The sequence below is a fragment of the Aegilops tauschii genome, chromosome 1 (assembly GCF_002575655.3).
Source record: "Aegilops tauschii subsp. strangulata cultivar AL8/78 chromosome 1, Aet v6.0, whole genome shotgun sequence".
Taxonomy (NCBI): Eukaryota; Viridiplantae; Streptophyta; class Magnoliopsida; order Poales; family Poaceae; genus Aegilops; species Aegilops tauschii.
The window spans coordinates 13377362-13402969 of record NC_053035.3 but is presented as its reverse complement, the minus strand read 5'-3'; the positions used below and the strand labels follow the sequence as shown (position 1 = coordinate 13402969).

General features: G+C 52.0%; 2 protein-coding genes across 2 annotated transcripts; one reads left to right on the top strand and one right to left on the bottom strand.

Annotated features, from left to right (window-relative positions):
- Positions 1-674: 674 nt before the first annotated feature.
- Positions 675-21318, bottom strand: LOC141026756 (uncharacterized). The gene is made up of 3 exons (XM_073503605.1): positions 20964-21318; positions 2414-2688; positions 675-878 (listed from the first exon to the last, which is right to left on the bottom strand). The coding sequence occupies exons 1-3, from the start codon at positions 21316-21318 to the stop codon at positions 675-677; spliced, it is 834 nt and encodes a 277-aa protein (XP_073359706.1).
- A 1614-nt stretch (positions 21319-22932) lies between these two features.
- Positions 22933-25238, top strand: LOC109747722 (tyrosine decarboxylase-like). Its single transcript, XM_073506589.1, has 2 exons — positions 22933-23010; positions 24300-25238. Exons 1-2 carry the CDS (start codon positions 22933-22935, stop codon positions 25236-25238), a joined length of 1017 nt encoding a protein of 338 aa, XP_073362690.1.
- Positions 25239-25608: the final 370 nt, after the last annotated feature.

Sequence of the window (25608 nt, the reverse complement as noted above, 5' to 3'; positions counted from 1 at the left end):
TCGGCAGATTCGATGCACTGGCCTGTTTGGCATATCTAGCCGAAAAATAATCGGTAGAAGCCAAGATGACGCTGCCGCTCGATCCCGACGAGTTCCGGCGGCAGGGCCACCAGTGTTGATGCAGCTCCTTGCCCTAGCTCTCTCTCTATCCTAGCGCTCTCTCTCTCTCATCTCGCCCTAGCTCAAACCGAAACGAGGAAGAAGAAGATACGAGGAGAAGATGGACACGGTGGTGCTCCCGGCGCATGAACGCCACTGCCGCAACGACGACCAAGTTTTAATCAAGCACAAACTCGAGCTATACCACACCATTACAACAATCACCGTGGGGGCTTTGTACCTAGAGCTAGCGGCCGGGCACGTACCCACGCTCCCTCCCCCTTCGCGCCCGCGATCCGCCCGCCTCGCTCATGCCCACGACGCGCTCCGACGCGCGCTGCTCACGGTGGCTTCCAGATCATCCCCGCACGGCTCGCCAACGGCCTATGCCCACACACACGCACATGGTGCACACCCACACGGACACGCCCGTGCTGCACCCACACGCACGCACACGCTACCCGTCGCGGACCCGACGCGCCGAGCACGCCCGGCGCGCGCCCATACACGCACCAGTCGTGTCAAGCTCGTCGCCGCGACTTATTTCACCCAACACTCACCTCCTAAGCCGTGGCTCAGAGCAGCCCGGCGTCCTTGACGCCGTCGTCCACCAGCAGCGCGCGCTCTACCGCCGGCGCCTTCCGCAGCAGCGGACACTCCCGCTTGAAGTGACCACGTTCGCCGCACTTGTAGCACCGGCCTTGCCGGTTGACTTCGTTGCCTGACTCCACGCTTCGCACGTCGTCGTCGTCGTCGTCCCGCGCACCTCCCTGCTGCCGCTTGATGACCCACAAGTATAGGGGATCAATTGTAGCACTTTTCGATAAGTAAGAGTGTCGAACCCAACGAGGAGCAGAAGGAAATGACAAGTAGTTTTCAGTAAGGTAATGTCTGCGAGTGCTGAAATTGTAAGTAGCGTAGTAGTTTGATAGTAAGATAATTTGTAACGAGCAAGTAACAATAGTAGTAACGAAAGTGCAACAAGGTAGCCAATCCTTTTGAGGCAAAGGACAGGCCAAAACGGTCTCTTATGATAAGCAAAGCGTTCTTGAGGGTACACGAGAATTTCATCTAGTCACTTTCATCATATTGGTTTAATTTGTGTTCGCTACTTTGATAATTTGATATGTGGTTGGACCGGTGCTTAGGTGTTGTTCTTACTTGAACAAACCTCCTACTTATGATTAACCCTCCCACAAGCATCCGCAACTACGAGAAAAGTATTAAGAATAAATTCTAATCATAGCATTAAACTTTTGGATCCAATCGGTCCCTTACGGAATATCGCATAAACTAGGGTTTAAGTTTCTGTCACTCTCGCAACCCATCATCTAATTGCTACTCCACAATGCATTCCCTTAGGCCCAAATATGGTGAAGTTTCATGTAGTCGACGTTCACATGACACCACTAAGGGAATCACAACATACATACTATCAATATATCGAACACATATCAAATTCATATGATTACTTGCCAAATGATTTCTCCCGTGTCCTCAAGAACAAAATTAACTACTCACAAATGATAAATATGCTCATGATCAGAGGAGTATTAAATAACATAATGGATCTGAACATATAATCTTCCACCAAATAAACCATATAGTAATCAACTACAAGATGTAATCAACACTACTAGTCACCCACAAGCACTAATCTATAGTTCCGGTAACAAGATTGAACACAAGAGATGAACTAGGGTTTGAGATGAGATGGTGTTGTTGAAGATGTTGATGGAGATTGCCCTCCCCAAGATGGGAGAGTTGTTGAGGACGATGATTTCCCCCTCCGGGAGGGAAGTTCCCCCGGCGGAATCGCTCCGCCGGAGGGCAAAAGTGCTTCTGTCCAAGTTCCGTCTCGAGACGGTAGGGCTCTGTCCCGAAAGTCCTCTCCTTATTTTTTCTAGGTCAAAATGACTTATATACCAGAAGATGGGCACCGGAGGTGGGCCTGGGTGAGCACAACCCACCAGGGCGCGCCTGGGCTCCCTGGCGCACCCAGGTGGGTTGCGCCCACTTGGTGGGCCCCCTCTGGTAGTTATTTGCCCAAATATTCCTCAAATATTCCATAGAAAATCTCCGTGAAGTTTCAGCTTGTTTGGAGTTGTGCAGAATAGGTAGCCTGACGTAGCTTTTCCAGGTCCAGATTTCCAGCTGCCAGATTCTCCCTCTTGGTGTGTACCTTGCAAATTATGAGAGAAAAGACATTAGAATTACTCCAAAAAGCATTATTATGGATAAAAACAACATAAATAACAGTAACAAAACATGATGCAAAATGGACGTATCACCGCTCCTGAGCACGCCATTGCACCGCCGTGTACATCAGCATGCCATCTGCTCGCTCGCCGTCCGCCTGCCCGCGTCGCCGTAGCCGCTCGTCAAACGCCTTCAGCCGCCCGAGCGCTTCCTCGAACGGCATGGTCGTGACGTCGGAGAACTTCTCGATCCCGGCCACCGCCGCGTACAGGCAGTCCGGCACGGAGTCGAGCAGCTTCTTCACGAGCGCGGCGTCCTCCAGGGTTGAGCCGAGCCCCGTGAAGCGTGCTGACATGGCTTCAAGCTTGTCGGCGAACCCGTCCAACGTCACTAGTAAATAAAGGGTCAAATGTGAGACACATTAGTGCCGGTTTGCATTTGAGCCGACACTAATGTGTCCATTAGTGCCGGTTCAAACGGCTAGGCGGGAGGAGATCTTTAGTACCGGTTCGGGGCGAACCTTTAGTACCGGTTCATGCCACGAACCAGTACTAAAGAGGATGTGGCCCGGCCAGCACCTTTAGTACCGGTTCGTGGCACGAACCGGTAGTAAAGAGGTTGTGGCAGGCTGTTTTTAGTCCAACCTCGCTCCCCTAGCAAGATTTTTACCACCTTAAATATGTTACTTCTCAAACTATCACAAGCACTTGGTCTTCATTGAACTCTATGTATAGAATTTGTGGTCGCAATATGAGTCTTCACCGGTTTCTAAACCGTTGAGAACTCATATTGACAATTCAGATAGTACACAAAAAGATCATTGATAATCAATGTATTTTTTATGATAATCAATGTTTTTTAAACTTATTTGAACTCCAGCCTATTTTTGCGTTCAGTATGCATCATTCAAAGCGACGTCATCAATTTCCAACACGTTCTGACATCATTTGCTGTTTTTCAGTCATTTACCGATTTGTTTAGACAACTAAATGACGGTGAAATTGAAAATCACTACAAAATGAACTCTGAAAATGTTGGAACTTGGCATGGTATCATCATTTCACCCGCATAGCATGTGCAAAAGAGTAGAGAGGGTCATGGCGAAAACTGGACGCACCTCGTGTACAAACTGGACAATCTCTTTCGGAGTATCAGGGTTTCGGACCAGAACTCATCTGTTACACGGGCACTTCAATGTTTTTTTAAACTTTTTTAAACTCCAGCCTATTTTTGCGTTCAGTATGCATCATTCAAAGAGACTTCATCAATTTCCGACACGTTCTGACATCATTTGCTGTTTTCCAGTCATTTACCGATTTGTTTAGAGAGCTAAATGACGGTGAAATTGAAAATCACTACAAAATGAACTCTGAAAATATTGGAACTTGGCATGGTATCATCATTTCACCCGCATAGCATGTGCAAAAGAGTAGAGAGGGACACGGCGAAAACTGGACACACCTCGTGTACAAACTGGACAATTTTTTTCGGAGTATCAGGGTTTCGGACGAGAACTCATCTGTTACACGGGCACTTCAATGTTTTTTTAAACTTATTTGAACTCCAGCCTATTTTTGTGTTCAGTATGCATCATTCAAAGCGACGTCATCAATTTCCAACATGTTCTGACATCATTTGCTGTTTTAGTCATTTACCGATTTATTTAGAGAGCTAAATGACGGTGAAATTGAAAATCACTACAAAATCAACTCTGAAAATGTAGGAACTTGGCATGGTATCATCATTTCACTCGCATAGCATGTGCAAAAGAGTAGAGAGGGTCACGGCGAAAACTGGACGCACCTCGTGTACAAACTGGACAATCTCTTTCGGAGTATCAGGGTTTCGGATGAGAACTCATCTGTTACACGGGCACTTCAATGTTTTTTTAAACTTTTTTGAACTCCAGCCTATTTTTGCGTTCAGTATGCATCATAATAAAACAGAAAATAAATAAAACAGAAAAGACAAAAACTATATAAAAAATTACTCAAATAAATAGCAGAAAATAAATAATGCAAAAAAGAAAAAACTATATAAAAAATTGTTATATTCACAAAGAAACTAAATACAGCAAAAAAAAACTACTCAGAAATAAATAGAAGAAAATTATATAAAAAATTATTGGGGCGCTGCCCAGTGAGCCTGCCAGACCTAGGGTTTGCAAATACAGGCCCAGAAGGGCCAGCAGGCTCACAGGGCAGCGCGCCGAAGTTAGGCCCAGAAATCTGCTATATAGAGAAGTTCGAAGGAGCAGCCGCGGCTGGGTTTATAAACCAGTGCGGCTGCCCTTTGCTCGGCGAGGTGGGACTAAACATTGTGCACCGCTGGTGGCAGCGCACAACCATTAGTACCGGTTGGTGGCTCCAACCGGTACTAATGTGTGGGCCTCTAGTACCGGTTCAAGCCACGAACCGGTACTAAAGGGGGCCGTTTCCCGCCGCTTGACCTGGCGAAAATTGGCCTTTAGTACCGGTTGGTGACTCCAACCGGTACTAAAGGCCCTCCTATATATATGGCACTTACGAAAAAATCAGTTTCAGCGACCCACTTCTTCTCCAACTTCTTCGCGCGACATCGCCGCCGCCGCCGCGCCGTCGCCCATCGCGCGCTACCCTCGCCGGCCCCGCCGCCCTCGCCGCCCCCGCCGCCCGTCGTCGCCGTCATCGCCGTCGCCCCCGCTGCCCGTCGTACGCCGTCACCGCCGCCGCATACTACGTCGCCGTCTCGATCACGCCGTCGCCCCCGGCCCGCCCCCCGTTGTCGCGCCGTCCCCATCGCATCGCTGTCTCGCGCCGCCGCTCGTACGCCGCCGCCCCCCGCTCGTACACACACACATACACACACACACATATTTTTTTACTTATTTTCTGTTTTCTGTTGTTTAGATTAATGTTAGATGAATTACATAGATAAGAATGTTAGATGAATTATATGGAAAAGATGTTAAATATTAATGTCAATTTTAGATGAATTAGCTAGATATTAATTAGGTATATATATATGAGATTTGAACTAGTTGAATTAATATAACTAATATATTTTTAGTATGAAAATTAATAGAACAAGTTTATTTTTAGTAAAAATGAAAATTTAGGTATATGAGATTATTTGAACTAGTTGAATTAATATAACTAGTTTATTTTTAGTAAATGCTTAGTTGAATTAGTAGAACTAGTTTATTTTTAGTAAGAAAATTTAGGTATATGAGATTTGATGATCTAATTAAAATATTACTATATATATAGCTACTTTATATATTTTAGTAAGAAAATTAATAGAACTAGTTTATTTTTAGTAAATTCTTAGTTGAATTAGTTGAATTAATAGAACTAGTTTATTTTTAGTAAGAAAATTTAGATATATGAGATTTGATGATCTAATTAAAATATTACTATATAGAACTAGCTACTTTATTTTAGTAAGAAAATTAATAGAACAAGTTTATTTTTATTAAATGCTTAGTTGAATTAGTTGAATTAATAGAACTAGTTGAACTAATAGAAGTAGTTGAATTAGTTGAATTAATAGAACTAGTAAGTGTTTAATGTTTCACCTATATGAACATAGGAAATGTCGTTTGACAACGAAAAAGATTTCATGAAGTGCGAATACTGTGAAGACCAGCGCGGCCTGTGCGACAGAAATTTCCTTGTTGATGATAGGCGCTTCAGCATCAAGCTGGATGAGACCTTCGAAGTGGATACAGTAAGTCACAACGACAAGTCTTTTTTCGTAATTAAGCATGACTTATATATGCTTCATTTGCTTCAACTTATAATTTTAAAATTTCACTATTCTACTAGCGCATCCCCGGCCATGCAAGAATTTTTGTCTTGGATAAGATAGGTTTCAGTGCTATGGAAACTATGGAGGTAAAGAGAGTTTACCTGAAGACCAAACATGGTTATACTTTCAACGTCAAATTATACAATGCAGATACGTACACCTATTTTGAATGCAAAACTTGGCAAGCACTATGCAAGGCTTATGCATTTGAGCCTGATATGGTTATCACCTTTGATATTCGTCCAGAAGATGATATTGAAGGTAATAGAGACATCTGGGTCGATGTGCAGACGCCTCCAGTTCTACCATTATGTGAGTTTCTCAACCATATTTATGTCTTTGATATTGTTTATTCAAAAATAGTTGACAACTAATTTCTATTGATAGCTTATTTCCATTCAAGCAAACATGTCCGGCGCTTGGTAGACAGGACCTACTACTGTCCCGGAGCTGAATTAAACTGCGAGGAGATACGTCATTATGTTTCATGGCTTGAGAATCTTCATACTGTTAAAACAAATTTTCTTCCTGCACTTAGAAACGTTAGTACTCAAAACGTGCGACCAATAGTGATCGTATTGAACTACGGTCACATCTATTTACGAAAGATGGTAAGATTTTTACCATTTGTCCTCAGTGCATCTTTTGCATACATTATTTTGTTGCTAAACTTTCATTGCTAAGTATATTAATTACTATACGATGTTCTTCAATAGGGACTCCCGATGACAGTTGTGCCTCAGTGGATCGAGACTAAAGGTCACATGTCAATGGTTAGCTTAGGGCCAAGATATCCTACATTGCACATGAGTGCATTCAGGATTTTTAAAAGCGATGAATGCTTAATAGTGAAAGATTGGAGCAAAATTGTTAACGATCCCAGAGAAGTACTAGGGGGCAGCAATGAGAAGCGCAACCCATGATTAGGAGACAGGTTCATCTGCATGCTCCAGTAGGATGAATCAGGAGAGCTATACATGTTCTATGCTATTTTACCTGAGAGAGAGCAGCAGGAGTGATTTAGCTAGTTCATGCTCTTAGTACTTTTGTCCTCTCATGTCCGTGTTCTTCGTCCTGAACTTAATCTCAAAGGGTGATTTGCTTTTGTGGTGTTATGAACGCTTATAATATGATGACCATGTTGAACTCAATGATATCTTTGCTTCTTGTCGTGGAATTGTCACGGCAGATGTCCTCGAGCTAGGACTTAGTCGTGGAGCCATCGCAGCTAGGAAGCTTGAAGGGGTTATATGGGACAAGGAACACGAGGGTTTATACTGGTTCGGCCCCTTACGGTGAAGGTAAAAGCCTATGTCCAGTTTGAGATGTTATTGTCTGGGGTTACGATCGCCCGGGAGCTAACATCTATGCCCGGCTCTCGATTAGATTGTTGTCGCCCTTAAACCGCTGCCGGGTCCTCCCTTTATATAGGGAGGCTGACGCACAGCAGCCCTTAGAGTCCCGGCCGGCTCATAGAGCGTCCGGCTCGGACTCTAAACAATACTTGCCTTACACTACAAGTCTACTATAACAATGATTGTAACTACAGGCTTTAAGCCATATCCGGGTCTCAGCCCATCTCTGGCCTATCATCTGAAACTTGGCTCCGGGCTTCTGGCGTCGACCCTACGAGTAACCCGGCCCCTCCTGGCGGGTGACTCTAAGGTCTATATCCTCAACATTAGGCCCCAGATTGACTTGAGCCGGCTCATGTCACTCTTCAACTCTGCCGACAGAGAAAATCTCCGGCTCACCTTTCATGTGGAGGCCATAACCCGGAGTGACATCATCCTCTGGACTCCGGATAATCCGCCGTGACGTCATCCTCCATTAAGTCCGTTTTTTACTCCGCCAGATCCGCAACGGATCTTCGCTTTTACTATCTTTCCGAAAATTGAGGCGCCGTGAGGGGGAGATAACCACGCCGTGGTCTCCTTGAATCTCGCGCCCACTTATGACCCTGCCTTATAAATAGGCCGGCCCAACACTTCTCTCCTCACGCCTTCCTTCTTCCTCCTCGCGCCGTCGCTCTTCTGCCCGAGCCCCGTCACTGCCGCCGCCGTCGCTCCCTCGTCCTTCATCAACCCGGCCGCTGCATCAACCTGACTCGGACCGGATAACGTCGGCGACCTCCGCTCTTCTCCAGCTCCGGTGAGTACCCTCTGCCTTACTAGCATAGACCTAGGACAGAGTTCATCTGTGTTCTTCATGTTCGTAGCCGCAAGTTTCAGTAGCTCTGTAGTCACCGTAGTTAGTTGATCCTTAGGCTTGTGTAGAACCACCGCGGTAGATATTTGAGACTCATTTCTTCTGCAAGAACACCTCTTTTCACTGCATAAGGACTGGGTTCCATCCCAAGAACTTCCCCTGCTTCTGTTTTTAGGTCTAGAAAAATTTCATCTCGCCCGACCACTTTGATCCGAAAAAGTTACTGCCATATGTGAAATCTGTTTTACCACACTTAGCAAAAATTGCAGCCCTTGAATCTTGATGGCTTATATTTCCGACTTAAAGAAAACACGCGCCGTAGAACTTTCCGGTTTAAAGAGAACCATGCTCTGTAGATTCCTCCGGCTTAACTGTAGTAAACCGTAGATGACCCACTTATTCTGAATGTTCCTACGGCTCAGATAACTCACCGTTCATGAGTATATATCATTAGTCCCCTTCATAAGCCGCCATTTTAACTTGAACAATAGATCTCCGGCTTATAATTGACCCGGATACTTTTCTCTTTATTATAGACCGCCAACCTTCACCATGCCTCCCAAGGCCCCCATCACTTGCAACTGGACAAGATCCAATGTCACTGAAGAGACCCTAGCCAACTTTGTTAAGTCCGGGTATCTGCCTAAGAAAGAAGTGATGTCCTACCGTGCCCCTGATCCGTCAGAAGAAAGACCACAGCCGAGAGACGGGGAGGTAGTGATCTTTGCGGATCACATGAGCCGGGGCTTCGCACCGCCCGGCTCAAAATTCTTCCGGGACGTGCTCAACTTTTTTGACCTTCGGCCTCAGGATATAGGACCCAATTCCATATCCAACATCTGCAACTTCCAAGTCTTCTGTGAAGTGTATCTTGGAGAAGAGCCGAGCCTGCTACTCTTCAGAGAGCTGTTCTATCTGAACCGCCAAAATGAGTGTGCCAACGGGCCAAGTCTAGAATTAGGCGGCATATCTATCCAGCGACGTAGGGACTGCCTGTTCCCTTATGCAGAGCCGCCGAGCCACCCTAAGGACTGGAATACGACTTGGTTCTACTGCCAAGACACGTCCCCGGCTGACGAGAATCCACTGCCCGGCTTTCGCCCAACACGCCTGGAATCCACGCACCCGTTATCCGACAAACTTACTGCCGCGGAACGCCAGCCTCTGCTTCGAACGATCAACAAGATCAAGGCTCTGCTAGGCAACGGTCTGAACGGAATTGATCTAGTCCGGGTCTGGATCTCATGGCGGGTGATCCCATTGAGCCGCCGCCCCGGCTTAATGTGCGAGTACACCGGGCGAAAGGATGACCCGCAGAGGCACAGTCGCAACGATCTTCCAGAGGACGTTGCTGAAGAGGAGACCAAGGCTCTGTTAAACGAGAGCCTGGCCGATTGTGGAAGAACCGGGCTGGCCCCGTTCTGCAAGACCAATCCAGCCCCAGCGGTAAGCCGCTGACTTTAATCTTTCAACTTCTTTTGCATGTCACCTTGATCCGGACCACTTTAAGAATTCATTCCTGTACTTCTCAGGCTGATGACAAATTCTGGCGGGTCAAATATGACCATGAGGCGGCCAAGAAGGCCAGGAAGGCGAAGAAAGCCGCCAAGAAAGCCGCCCCTCGCAGAAAGGGAAGCAGACCCACCGCTTCGGAGCTGCTGCAATTAAGCGACAGCTCCGAGTCAGAGGTAATCCGTAAACCTTTAAATTCTTGCCATATTTTTTGTTTGCTGCTGTCCACCTTATCCACCTTTTGCTTATTGACAGGACGACACCGGCGCCAGTAACCCGGTGATTGAAGAGGTAACATCACTTTCCTCCGACTCGGAGCCTTTGCCACAGCTGAAAGTCCGAAGAGTAACCCGGAAAGTAAGCTTTTCTCATCCGTTAGCTCATCAAGACCCTCAATTTCTTTTGAAGCAGCAGGTTCACGAAAGCCGGCGTCACACCCGGGCCCGCAAGGACACCGATCTCTCCGCCGGGTTACCCGACGCAACAAGGAAGCGTCGTACTGAGGTTTTCTCTCACCTGTACCCTTTTCATCCGTTGGCGGGTGTCATCCGTCAGCCACTCAACTCTTCTGACTCTAATTACCAGGAGACCTCCCCCTCTTCCGGTGACTCCATGCAGTCAAGTCTGCCGGCCTTCAAAACTGCACCCGGGTAATGACAATCTCCTTACATTATCCGGCTGTACCTTACTCTTTGTACACCTAACACTTCTGTCTTTTCAGTGCCCAGGAAGAGCTCACCAAAAGAGCAAAGAAGACCAGGTCAGCCGGAGTCCCCGACTTGCCTGAGCCGGAGACGACGGCTCAAGAGCCGCCAGCTGCCGCCGCCCCCGAAGCCACCAGTCCTATGGACACGGCACCTGAAGCGCCTGCCCCAACTGCCAAGACCACAACCGAAGCGTCGGTTAACCCGGAGGCCTCCGGCTCCGCCCCTGCAACTGATGACCCGGACGTGGTAATTACCCGGACGGAGTATGTTGAGCCGGGGAGACCGACCGTGCTGGCCAAATGCTCTGCGAAGGGGGAGCTGCTACAGCCTCACCGGGTGAATCTGGAGCTCTCCAACTACACCGACTTGAGCATTGGAGAGCTCGTCTCTGGCTACATCAGCCAAGTTCACAAGAGCCGGGACGCCGAAATCGCCATGGTCAACCAGATCCAACAAAAATCTGAGGTAACCTTCTGCTGTCCTCTTATTTTCTGCATAATGATCCTTGTCATACCAGCCCCCAAGTCTGCAACTTATACTTTGAATATGCTGTAGACTTAGATTCCGGCTTACTTAACTGAACCGGCAGTACGTTTAGAGATACGTTCAATATGCATTAGCCCCCAAGTGCCGAGTGTCTTTGCTTGGAAAGCGCTTGGGACTTATAGAATGCCTGTTAACAACCCGGAAATATATGCAGGCTGTTGGCAAAAAATTAGAGTCGGACCTGGCGGATCTTAAGAGCCGGCTGAAAACACAAGAGATGGAGACCCGGAAGGCAAACGCCAAGTTTGTCTCCAGCATCGCCGCGCAAGAACAGCTGAAGACTGAATTCGATGCTGAGCGGAAGTCCTGGGCGGAGGAGAAAAACGCACTGGTGACCCGGGCCGAACAGGCGGAGAAGGCCCTCACCGAGAAGACCGCTGAACTCTCCGGCCTAAAGCGCCAGGTTTCCCAAATGGTGGCTGCCATCTTCGGTAAGTCGCCTCGCCGGCTTTGATCAAGTCTGTATATGTTATGATTCATCCTTATCGCCGACTTACCGAATCTTTATTAAACAGGCTCCAGAAGCGCCAACCTGAACCAGAGCGTGGTCACCAAACTAAAGGCCGTGTATACCCTGGTGGAGCAGCTCTACACCGGGTCATAGCGGGCCCTAGCGGTGGTAGCCTTGTCAAATGAAGTGCCAACACACCTGGCCGAAGTCCTGCGCCGGCTCGCAGTTCTGCCATAGCGGATCCAGGAGCTACGACGAGCATCCGCGAGAGCCGGAGCAATCGCCGCGCTGAGCCGGGCTAAGGCATTCTTGCCAGAGCTAGACCCGGCCGATATCGCGCTGGGTTACCCCAGCCTAAAAGAAGACGGCTCAGCCTTCGACCAAAAGGACTTCGCGGCATGCGTGAAAGCTGTACGCCCGGTGGCTACCCTCATCGGGAACGACACCGACTTGACCAAGTATCAGCCGGGTTTTGACGCAGAGAATCGAAGGATTCCAACCCCACGCTATGAAGCCCTCAACCTGATCCCTCCGGCTCGCCAGCACACCTTCGCCCCGGAGATTGACCCGGCCGGGTTAATCGACGAAGAAGCCCAGTTCGAAGCTCTCAGCGGCATCGACTGGAAGTCATCAACCTTCGGGGTCTTGGGATCATCCGAAGCAAAAGACGAGCCGGGGACTTCAACTCAGCAGGCGTCATAAAGTGGCTGGCGTTTCACCGAGCAATGCTCCACCCTTGAGACTTTGAAAGATTTTTGTAATAGAATAGGTGCAACAATTTATCTCTGCCGTGCCATCGTGCACGTAATGAATGCTGAAACCCCTTGAAGTTATTCTTTTGGTGTTCCTCCGGGTTATAATTATCCCTTTGTCCTTCTCCACCTTAAAAAGTACCTTCAAATATCTACATAGAAAGGTAAATCACAAGTCTCGAGGCGGCTTACCGCCCTGAGAATCAGGTGTTTAAAATGTATAACCCGGCAAACGAACCCAAAAAGACTGGTCGTTAAATATACTCTGATCATAGCCGTGATAACACACTTAACGGCCTGTAACATACTTCCGGTTTAAATAACCCGGATAGCTTGGTTGGTACCTTAACTCGAAGTTACCTGTCTTGATGACGTCCCTGATGTTCAACTAACAAGATAAACCAAAATTAAGCCGGTAGGTGAAACCCGGCAGTACATACTTAGACATGATCAGAGTAGACTTATGATAAAATACAAAAACTTAGGGGCTTCCGGTTCGAATACGACCAGAAACCCGGTCCAAAGGGGTCAAGCTAAGATTCGGATGCGATCATATAGCCCCCAGTGGGTGTGGCGATGCCAATCAAGAGGGTATCGACAGCTGTGTTCTCTTTGGTTCGAATACGACCCATGTTTGAACAGGAAGCCCCCAAGTGATTCTGAAAATTGTTTAACGACGCTGATTCGAATACGATCCACGTCGGTTCTCAGAGGGGTTGCACTGTGATTCAAATATGACCAAAGGCCACCTCCCAATGAGCTCGGCACTTTGCCAATCAAATGGGTATCGACAGCTATGTTCTCTTTGGTTCGAATACGACCCATGTTTGAACAGGAAGCCCCCAAGTGACCTTATTGCTTACGGCTAGACTCGAATACGATCATAAGCCGGATCCTCCTTTCAAATTAGCATGTAAAAAATGACACACATAATTGAAGGAGAAAAAGGACAGAAGGTCCTGCTTTATTGCTTATCATAATATATACATGGCTGAGATAAGTATGTACACCACAAGAGCCGGTAGCTCAAGTGTAGTAAGGCCGAAGCTGAGCTATGTTCCACGGCCGACGGGTCTCTTCCTCAGACTTACGTGAATCTTTATGCTCCCGAATGTCAATGAGGTAATACAACCCGTTGTGCAAGTTCTTACTGACCACAAAGGGCCCTTCCCAAGGTGGGGATAACTTGTGTGCATCTGTTTGATCCTGGATGAGCCGGAGCACAAGGTCGCCTTCCTGGAAGACCCGGGACTTGACCCGGCGGCTATGATAACGGCGCAGGTCCTGTTGGTAAATCGCTGAACGGGCTGCTGCCACATCACGCTGTTCGTCCAACAAGTCCAGAGCATCTTGGCGCGCCTGTTCATTATCCGTCTCAACATAAGCCGCCACACGAGGTGAATCGTGACAGATGTCGCTGGGGAGAACTGCTTCTGCTCCATAAACCATGAAGAAAGGTGTGAAGCCTGTAGACCTGTTAGGAGTAGTGTTGATGCTCCATAAGACGGAGGGCAACTCCTCCACCCAACAACCCGGCGTCCGTTGCAAAGGGACCAAAAGCCGGGGTTTAATGCCCTTCAGAATCTCCTGGTTAGCTCTCTCAGCTTGACCATTGGATTGGGGATGAGCCACTGAGGAAACATCAAGTCGGATATGCTCTCGTTGACAAAACTCTTCCATAGCGCCCTTGGATAGATTGGTGCCATTGTCAGTTATGATGCTGTGTGGAAAGCCGAAGCGGAAAATCACCTTTTTCATAAATTGAACCGCCGTGGCTGCATCGCACTTGCTAACTGGCTCGGCCTCCACCCACTTTGTGAATTTGTCAACCGCCACCAAGAGGTGGGTTTTCTTATCCTTGGACCGTTTAAAGGGCCCAACCATATCAAGCCCCCAGACCGCAAAGGGCCAAGTGATTGGGATCATCCTCAACTCCTGAGCCGGCACATGAGCCCGTCGTGAGAACCTTTGGCAGCCATCACATTTACTGACCAAGTCCTCTGCATCAGCGTGAGCTGTCAGCCAATAAAAACCATGTCGGAGAGCCTTGGCCACAAGAGATTTTGAACCGGCATGATGGCCACAATCCCCTTCATGGATCTCGCAAGATCTCTTGACCTTCCTCAGGGGAGATACAACGCTGAAATGCCCCTGAAACACTGCGATGATGCAACTCGCCGTTGATAACAATCATTGACTTGGCCCGTCGGGTTATCTGCCTGGCCAACGTTTCATCTTCAGGCAACTCCCCCCGGGTTATATAAGCCAGATATGGCATTGTCCAGTCTGGTATGACGTGCAGAGCCGCCACCAGCCGTGCCTCCGGGTCAGGGATAGCCAAGTCCTCCTCTGTAGGCAACTTAACCGAAGGGTTATACAGGACATCCAGGAAAGTGTTCGGCGGCACCGGCTTGCGCTGAGAGCCTAGCCGGCTTAAAGCATCAGCCGCCTCGTTCTTCCTGCGATCAATGTGCTCCACTTGATATCCCTGAAAGTGCCCAGCAATGGCATCAACCTCGCGGCGATAAGCCGCCATGAGAGGATCCTTAGAATCCCAGGTGCCTGATACTTGTTGAGCCACCAAATCTGAGTCCCCAAAGCACCTTACCCGGCTTAAGTTCATCTCCTTGGCCACTCGAAGACCGTGGAGTAAAGCCTCGTATTCAGCCGCATTGTTAGTGAAAGGAAACATCAATTGTAGCACATACTGGAACTTGTCACCCCTAGGGGAAGCTAACACAACGCCAGCCCCCGAGCCCTCCAACTGCCTGGACCCGTCAAAGTGAATAGTCCAGTACGTATTATCCGGCTTCTGCTCGGGCACTTGTGATTCTGTCCAATCGTTGATGAAGTCCACCAAAGCCTGAGATTTAACAGCAGTGCGTGGCACATATTTGAGGCCATGCGGTCCAAGCTCTATAGCCCATTTAGCAATTCTCCCAGTAGCCTCTCTGTTCTGGATAATGTCCCCAAGAGGGGCAGAACTGACCACAGTGATGGGATGACCCTGAAAATAATGTTTGAGTTTCCGGCTTGCCATGAACACACCATATACGAGCTTCTGCCAATGCGGGTACCGCTGCTTGGACTCAATAAGCACCTCACTGACATAATAAACCGGCCGCTGAACCGGATGCTCCTTACCCGTCTCCTTACGCTCCACCACAATAGCCACACTGACGGCTCGTGTGTTTGCCGCCACGTACAGTAGCAGGGGCTCCTTATCAACCGGAGCAGCAAGGACGGGGGACTCTGCCAGTTGCTTTTTCAAATCCTCAAAGGCGGTATTAGCTGCATCATTCCAGACAAAGTTATCAGTTTTCTTCATCAACTGATATAAAGGCATAGCCTTCTCACCCAAGCGGCTTATGAACCGGCTTAAAGCAGCGATGCGACCCGCCAAGCGCTGAACGTCGTTTATACACGCCGGCTTAGCCAGGGAGGTGATGGCCTTGATCTTCTCCGGGTTAGCCTCAATGCCTCTGTCAGAAACCAAGAAACCCAAGAGCTTGCCTGCAGGAACACCAAAGACACACTTGGCCGGGTTTAGCATCATCTTATAGACCCGGAGATTATCAAAGGTTTCTCTTAAATCATCTATCAGGGTTTCCTCTTTGATGGACTTAACCACAATATCATCCACATATGCATGAACATTGCGCCCGATCTGTTTATGAAGACAATTCTGTACACAACGCTGGTAAGTCGCCTGTGCACACTTGAGTCCAAAAGGCATAGACACATAACAGAAGGCTCCAAAGGGAGTAATGAACGCCGTCTTCTCCTGGTCCTTAACTGCCATCTTAATCTGATGATATCCGGAATAAGCATCCAAGAAACTTAAGCGTGCACAGCCTGCCGTAGCATCAATGATTTGATCAATATGGGGGAGAGCAAAAGGATCAGCCGGGCACGCCTTGTTCAAGTCCGTGTAGTCCACACACATTCGCCAGGTGCCGTTCTTCTTGAGTACGAGCACCGGGTTAGCCAACCATTCTGGGTGAAAAACCTCAACAATGAACCCGGCCGCCAAGAGCCGGGCCACTTCTTCACCAATAGCCTTTCGCCTCTCTTCATTAAACCGCCGAAGGAACTGTCTGACCGGCTTGAATTTGGGATCAGCATTGAGAGTGTGCTCAGCGAGTTCTCTAGGTACACCTGGCATGTCAGAAGGTTTCCACGCGAAGATGTCCCTATTCTCACGGATGAACTCGATGAGCGCGCCTTCCTATTTTGGATCCAGATTGGCACTGATGCTAAACTGCTGAGATGAGTCTCCTGGAACAAAGTCAACAAGCTTAGTTTCATCAGCCGATTTAAATTTCATCGCCGGCTCAGCCTCCGTAGTTGGCTTTTTCAGAGAGGTCGTGTCTGTCGGGTCGACATTGTCTTTATAAAACTTTAACTCTTCTGTAGCACAAACAGACTCTGCATAAGCTGCATCACCTTCCTCACACTCCAGAGCCACCTTCCGGCTGCCGTGAACCGTAATGGTTCCATTGGGACCCGACATCTTGAGCTGTAAGTACACATAACACGGCCGTGCCATGAACTTGGCGTAAGCCGGCCGTCCAAATATAGCATGGTATGGACTTCTTATTTTAACCACCTCGAAGGTCAACTTCTCCACTCTGTAATTATTGTCATCACCGAAAGCCACTTCCAATTCGATCTTGCCAACTGGGTAAGCCGACTTACCAGGCACTACCCCATGGAAGATAGTGTTTGACTGGCTGAGGTTCTTATCAACTAACCCCATACGGCGAAAAGTCTCATAATAAAGGATGTTAATGCTACTGCCTCCATCCATGAGTACTTTCGTGAACTTATATCCTCCCACCTGAGGAGCTACCACCAAGGCCAGGTGGCCCGGGTTATCCACCCGAGGAGGATGATCCTCCCTACTCCATATTATAGGCTGCTCAGACCATCGTAAGTAGCGTGAGACTGCCGGCTCAACAGCATTCACAACCCTCTTGTGAATCTTCTGATCTCGTTTGCACAGACTAGTGGTAAATACATGATATTGTCCACCGCTTAGCTGCTTTGGATTGGTCTGGTAACCCCCCTGCTGCTGTTGGTGACCCTGGCCAGACTGCTGATTAAAGCCCCCTTGACCGTTCTGAGGACCGGAATTTGAGCCGCCCCCAGGGCCATGAAAGCCGCCGGCGCCTGAGCCGCCGGCACCTGAGCCGCCACCCGGACCATTGTAGTTTTTAAAGGCCTTCATGATAGCACAATCCTTCCACAGATGAGTTGCTGGCTTCTCTCTAGAGCCGTGCCTCGGACAAGGTTCATTCAATAGCTGCTCTAGAGAAGGTCCTGACCCGCCGCCTCGGGGAGGGGGCCTCCCCTTGCGTCGCTGGTTGTTACCTTGAGAGTTGGTGTTGGCTACGAATTCTAGGCTGCCATCGGCCTTACGCTTGCCTCCTCCTTGGTTCCCCGGGTTAAACTGGGGACCCTTGCCGTTGCCGTTCTTCTTTCCCTTCCCTGCCCTTTCATCGTCTGAAGGGGGATCCTTGGTACCATCGGAATCGGCGTACTTAACAAGAGCCGCCATCAGGGTACCCATATCGGTGCAGTCGCGCTTGAGCCGCCCAAGCTTCATCTTAAGGGGCACAAAGCGACAGTTCTGTTCCAACATTAAGACTGCAGAGCCGGCATCCATCTTATCTGATGAATGTATGATTTCCTGGACCCGGCGAACCCAATGGGTCGTGGACTCACCCTCCTGCTGCTTACAGTTAGTCAAATCCACAATTGACATAGACTGCCTGCAGGTAACTTTGAAGTTTTGGATGAAACGGGCTTTCAGCTCCGCCCAAGACCCAATGGAATTTGGTGGTAGCCCTTTCAACCAAGTACGGGCAGTCCCATCCAGCATCATGGTGAAGTACTTAGCCATGGCCGCCTCACTGACCTCCAGGAGCTCCATGGCCATCTCGTAACTCTCGACCCAGGCTGCGGGCTGTAAGTCTGCTGTGTAGTTAGGCACCTTCCTAGGGCCTTTGAAGTCCTTGGGTAGACGTTCATTACGAATAGCTGGCACCAAACAAGGGACACCCCCAGTCCTGGTAGGGATACCCACATCGACAGAAGTCGTCGGATAGGCCGGGGGGGTCTGGTAAGCCGTCAATTGAGGCACCTGCTCCGCCTCCTGGCGTGCCTTGTCCTGGTCTGCTGCGTAGAAGGCTCCGTTATGCGCCGGGCCATGGCCAGGGGGCGGGTCATGGCGCCGGACATTACTTGAGCCGGTTGCTGGGACCATGTGCCGGCTGTAACTCGGGCTCTGACCCGGACGAGGGGTCGAGTGGATCCTATCCCGGCTGTAGGAGTATGCCTCTTGCTGTGTCAGCGCCGTCTGTAGGAGTTCCCTGACCCGGCGGGTTTCGATGGCCGCCGGAGAGTCGCCGTCAACAGGGAGAGCCGCCAATCGTGCTGCCGCGGCCACCATGTTCTCCAGCGGGTTATCATAATGCCCCGGGGGTATTGGCACATACTGAGGCGGGGCATGAGGCACCTGGGGAGGCCCCATCAACCGTGGCTGAATAAGGGGTACAGACCCGGGCGTGATGACCCCTGGCGGGTTGCTAGACCCTGCACCCGGCGTGTTGAAGAGATTGCGTGGATCGTAGACCGGCGGGAGTCGAGACTGGGCCTTCTGATGCCTCCTCCTCATGACTACGTTGGCCGCATTCTGATCCATCGTGAGCTGGAAGGACTGCGCCTGAATTAGCTGAGTCTGGGCATCGAGAGCCGCCCGCTCCGCAGCCAGCCTGATCCCTTCCGCTGCAAGATCCTCTTTAGCCTTTGTCAGATCTAACTTCAACTGCGCCACCTCTGCATCATGCTGGGCTTGGTCCGCCGGGTCGATCGCGGCGGTTAGCAGGGCCGTCAGTTTGTCCGTGAGATCCATCAGTACCTGAGCCGGGGAAGGCACCGGGTTTCCCGATCCGGCAGCGGGGTTCTGAACAGGCTGCGCACCGGCCATAAAAACTCCAACCTGACTTGGCGGCTCAAAAGGGTCCGGAATACTGTCGCCATCGGAATAGCCCATGAACCTGCCATCCTGAAGTTGGCACAACGAGTTTGATTCATCAGTGGCCGACTCGCCGTCAGAGCCGGCGGCCGCCTCATCACCAGACCCGGATAAATCAGAGGGCCCTCCATGGATGCATCCCACAAAAGCGCGCCTTAAGGCAGGCCGGGCCCGGGCGGGTCGTGCGCGCTGAGCCGTTTCGACGAGATCGGCGCAGAGGTCCGGCTCGGGGCCCGGCTCACCAATCTTGCCGATGAAGACATGAATTCCGCCAAAGGGGACCCGGTACCCGTACTCAATTGAGCCGGCGTCGGGGCCCCAGCCTTCGTCGTCGATGTAGAACTTGCCGCGACGACTCTTGGTCATCCGGCCCACAGCGTATCCCTTGAGCCCTTCGAAGCTGCCCTTCAAGAACTCAAATCCACCGTGCGGCAGCCCCACGGTGGGCGCCAACTGTCGTGGAATTGTCACGGCAGATGTCCTCGAGCTAGGACTTAGTCGTGGAGCCATCGCAGCTAGGAAGCTTGAAGGGGTTATATGGGACAAGGAACACGAGGGTTTATACTGGTTCGGCCCCTTACGGTGAAGGTAAAAGCCTACGTCCAGTTTGAGATGTTATTGTCTGGGGTTACGATCGCCCGGGAGCTAACAGCTATGCCCGGCTCTCGATTAGATTGTTGTCGCCCTTAAACCGCTGCCGGATCCTCCCTTTATATAGGGAGGCTGACGCACAGCAGCCCTTAGAGTCCCGGCCGGCTCATAGAGCGTCCGGCTCGGACTCTAAACAATACTTGCCTTACACTACAAGTCTACTATAACAATGATTGTAACTACAGGCTTTAAGCCATATCCGGGTCTCAGCCCATCTCTGGCCTATCATCTGAAACTTGGCTCCGGGCTTCTGGCGTCGACCCTACGAGTAACCCGGCCCCTCCTGGCGGGTGACTCTAAGGTCTATATCCTCAACACTTCTGGTACAAGTGAATGTTTTTTCTTTAAGCTAGTGTTGGTGCTGATTAGATAGCGGTAATGACTATGATGATTAAACAGTGGTAATGACGACTATGATTATTTTTAGCTAGCTAGTTTACTGTTGTTGATGATATGATGCAAGAGTTTTTATATTAATATGATGATGAGTTATTATATCATTTATAAAAGAAACCGCAGATTAGTTTCAGCTGGATGGATCCTAGCTAAGTGATCAAGTATATGCCATATCCATATTATACTTGATCACTTAATTATAGGTGATCAAGTATAATATGGATATGGCATATACTTGATCACTTAGCTAGGATCCACATGCATCCAGTCGAAACTAATCTGCGGTACTTTCACCTAATGATTTAACAACTAAAATAATCACTAAATTAAACTGAAAACACAAAATTAAAGGAAAAATAAAAAATAATACCAAAACACCCCCAAACATTTAGTACCGGTTGGTGTTACCAACCGGTACTAATGTCCTGCACGCACCCGGGCCTGGCTCGTGCCACGTGGTGGCACTTTAGCGCCGGTTCGTGATGAACCGGTACTAAAGTGGGACCTTTAGTCCCCACTCTTTAGTGCCGGTTGTGGAACCGGCACTAAAGGCCCTTACGAACCGGCGCTAAAGCCCGGTTCTGCACTAGTGCGTGTCGCCGTCCGCCATATGCGTAGGAGCTCGAACTCGCCGCGGAGCGTGCCTAGCCGCGCCGCCCGCACGCGATCCCCGCTGACGAACCTGGCCTTGAGGCTCGCCCAGACCTCCACCGCCGTCTTCTTGGACGCCACCTGTAGCAGCAGGTCCTCCGCGAGCGCCCCGAGCAGGTAAGCCCTCGCCGGCTTATCCTTCTTCGCGATCACGACCGCGACCGCGTCCTCCGGCACCACCGCCGCCTCCCACAGCCCGGCCGCGTCGAGGTTGGCCTCGACCTTGATCGCCCACGTCATGTAGTTCTCGTCGGTGAGCATAGGCACCGGCTGCGGCAGCGAGCTGCCCGCTCCGCCGGCGTATGGTACAAGTGACATCGCCGTCGAGCTCCTCCCGCAACGTGGCTCTGATGCCAATTGTTGGTGCAGCTCCTTGCCCTAGCTCTCTCTCTCTCTGTCACCTCGCCCTAGCTCAAACCGAAACGAGGAAGAAGAAGATACGAGGGGAAGATGGACACGGTGGTGCTCCCGGCGCACGAACGCCACTGCCGCAACGATGACCAAGTTTTCCTCAAGCACAAACTCGAGCTACACCACAACAATCACCGTGGGGCTTTGTACCTGGAGCCAGCGACCGGGCACGTACCCATGCTCCCTCCCCCCTCGCGCCCGCGGTCCGCCCGCCTCTCCCGTGCCCACGACGCGCTCCGACGCGCGCGGCTCACGGTGGCTTCCAACGGACCGCATGCGATCACCCCCGCACGGCTTGCCAACAGCCTATGCCCACACACACGCACACGGTGCACACCCGCACGGACACGCCCGTGCTGCACCCACACGCACGCACACGCTACCCGCCGTGGACCCGACGCGCCCAGCACGCCCGGCGCGCGCCCATACACGCACCTGTCGTGTCAAGGTCGTCGCCGCGGCTTATTTCACCCAACAACCAGGTCATCGACTTCATCGTAGACTACTACGGTCACGTCGCTGACTACCCCGTCCACCCCGACGTCGTCCCTGGCTTCCTGCGCCGCCGCCTACCGGATACCGCACCGTCTCGACCGGAGCCAACGTGCTCTCTGCGGCGCTCAACGATGTGCGCGGCCTCATCCTCCCGAACATCACGCACTGGAAGAGCCCACGCCACTTCGCGCACTTCCCGGCGTCTAGCAGCAACATGGGCGCTCTCGGCGAGGCACTCACCGCCGGCATCAACGTCGTGCCATTTACATGGGCTGCCTCGCCCGCCGCCACCGAGCGCGAGATCGTCGTCGTGGACTGGCTTGGAAAGGCGCTCCACCTGCCGAAGAGCCTGCTGTTCGAGGGCGGCGGCGTCACTCTGCTGGGCACCTCCTCTGAGGCCATCCTATGCGTTCTCGTCGCCGCCAGGGACAGGAAGCTTGCTGAGGTCGGCGAGGGTAGGGTCTTTAGGGCAAATAAGCCACGACGAGCTTTGGGCGCGGCGTGCACGTGTGTGCGTGCGGTGGCCGCGTCAGGCTCGGCCCGTGGCATACTCGGGTGCGTGCGTGCGTGCGTGCCTGACCGAGTGTAGGTGTTAGTGTGGGTGCGAGTCAGCGCGTGTGTGCGCGTGGCCGCACGGCTTAGCTAGCGAGGGATCAGGGGGAGTGGACCGCGTTGGGGGCGCAGCATGGCTGTGGCGATCGCGTGCATGCGCGATCGGAGCGCGCGAGCCGGAGCGCGCTGGGCGTAGCGAGTGGCAGGTGGGTGCGTTCGAGCGCGGCCTGGTATGTCGGAGCTCGCGGGGATAAAACCCTCTCTAACCCTGTGTAATCGCTGTGGAGATCGAGATCGAGCTCGAGGTGAAATACAGAAAAACCCGTATGTGCGGGGGGCGTTCGTGCGCCGGAAAAATCCTCTGTGTTCTTCCTCCTCCTCTCCGATTGTGTCTCCGGTGATCGCCGTCGAGTGCCGCAGCCCGTGGCGCCAACATTTGGTATCAGAGCGAGGTGAGGGAGCTCGTCGACGGCGATGGCGATCGTGCCGCACGGCGGAGGCGCGGGCTCGGTGTCGATGGCGATGCCGATGCTCACGCCGGACAACTACACGGTGCGCAGTCGATCCTCGACGCCCACACGTTGTGGGAGGCGGTGGCGCCGGCGGGAGACGCCGGTGAACGGCAAGAAGTGCAAGACGACGCGCCATGAACCTCGGCGGGCTGCCAGAGGATGTGTCGCCGCAGGTGGCGACGAAGCTTACCGCCAGGGAGGTATGGGACTCCGTGAAGGTGAGGTTCGTCGGCAGCGATCGGGTGCACGCGGCGAGGTTGGCGGCGTTGCGCGGGGAGTTTGATCGCCTGAAGATGGTGGACAGCGAGGCACTGGACGCGTACGCCAGGAGGCTGGCGGGGATGACAGCGCTCGTGAAGAAGCTCCTGGACACTGTCCCCGACCGCTTGTTCCCCGTCGTCGCCAGCATCAAGCAGTTCTACGATGTGGCGACCATGGCGTTTGACGAGGCACTCGGGCGGCTGTGCGCGTTTGACGAGAGGACGCGGCGCCGTGGGCAAGACGGCGGCGAGCGCGGGGGTGATCAACTTCTCCTGACCATGGCGCAGTGGCAGGCACGGGAGCGGGAGCAGGGAGGCGCTCAGAACGATGACGACGGGCGGAGCGTGGCGTCGGGCAGCGGCGACAATAGACGCGGGAGCTGCTACAAGTGCGGCGAGCGCGGCCACTTCAAGCGGGACTGCCCGCAACTGCGGAGGGAGCCGGCGGCGGAGCGCGCGTTGCTGGCGGACGTCGGCGTCAAGGACGCCGGCCTCCTCTAGGCCGTGGCTTAGAGGGTGAAATGTAGGAAAATTAAGCGACGACGAGCTTTGGGTGCAGCGTGCGCGCGTGTGTGTGCGGTGGCCGCGCCGGGCTCGGCCCGTGGCGTACTCGGGTGCGTGCATGGGTGACCGAGTGTAGGTGTGAGTGTGGGTGCGAGTCAGCGCGTGTGTGCGCGTGGCCGCACGGGTTAGCTAGCGAGGGATCAGGGGGAGTGGACTGCGTTGGGCGCGCAGCATGGCCGCGGCGATCGCGTGCGTGCACGATCGGAGCGCGTGAGCCGGAGCGCGCGGGGCGTGGCGAGTGGCAGGTGGGTGCGTTCGAGCGCGGCCCGGCATGTCGGAGCTCGCGGGTATAAAACCCTCTCCAACCCTGTGTAATCGCTGTGGAGATCGAGTTCGAGCTCGAGTTGAAATAAAGAAAAACCCGTACGTGCGGGGGCGTTCGTGCGCCGGAAAAATCCTCTGTGTTCTTCCTCCTCCCCGAGTGTGTCTCCGGTGATCGCCGTCCAGTGCTGCAGCCCGTGGTGCCAACAGGGTCGGACACCTCGTTGTCTATTGCTCCGACCAGACCCACTTCGCCTTCCGTAAGGCCGCCCACGTCGCCGGCATCGGCAACGAGAACAGCTGCGCCATACCGGCGGGCTCGCAGGACATGTACGCGCTGCCGCCGGCGATGCTCGAAGCCACGATGAAGGCTGACGCGGAGGCCGGCATGACCCCGCTCTTCTTGTGCGCGTCCATCGGAACCGCCGCAACAACCGCCGTGGACTCCATTCACGAACTCTGCGCGGTGGCGTCGCCGCACGGCGTATGGGTCCACGTGGACGCAGCCTACGCCGGCTCCGCGTTGATCTGCCCGGTGTTCCGCCACCTGGTCAACGGCGTCGAGGACGTGGACTCGCTCAGCATGAACCCCCACAAGTGGCTTCTCTCCAACAACGACTGCTGCGCTCTGTGGCTGAAGCAGCCGTCGGCGCTCGTGGCAGCGCTGGGCACAGACGACGACGTGATCCTCAAGGACACTGCTGCCACCGCGGACGACGGCATGTTGGTGGACTACAAGGACTGGCAGATATCGCTGACGCGGCGGTTCCGCGCGCTCAAGGTCTGGCTCGTGCTCCGAGGCTACGGGACTGACGGCCTGCGGGACGTCGTGCGCGCCCACGTCCGCATGGCCGCAGCGTTCCAGGACATGGTGGGCGCCGATGCAAGGTTCGAGGTGGTTGCGCCGAGGGTGTTCTCTCTGGTGTGCTTCCGGCTCCGGCGACCAACGATGACCACGACGCTGCCGGAGGACAACGAGCTGAACCGGAGACTTCTCGCGGAGGTGAACGCGACAGGTGAGGGGCCGTATATGAGCTGCGCGGTCGTGGGCGGCGCGTACGTCCTCCGGTTCGCCGTCGGGAGCACGCTCACAGAGGAGCGGCACGTCCGGGATGCGTGGAAGGTCGTCCAGGAGCATGCGACACTCATCCTCGCCAGCTCTATGCAAAACATGCATGCTTGATCAGCAAACGAGCGCGCGTGCATGCAAAATGCTTCCCTTTTCACCTAACTAGACCCGGGCACATGGGCTGGGCTGCAACATTTTAGCCTTAAATAAGTGATACATTATACATATACACATTTCATTTCCCTCAAAAGAAACATATACACATTACATAAAAGAAATCTAGTATTGTATCCATCCCCCCTTTTTTTTTGCGGGAAAGTATTGTAATCATCCTACCCGTAAACAGGACTTTACAAAAAAACGTAAAGTGGACTGTAAACGCTCTATATTGATTTGGCAATAATGTGGAAAACTATTACTATTGCATGTCAATTGTTTCCATTTCTCTACTGTATCACAAACTTGCTACATGCTTAATTGTCTG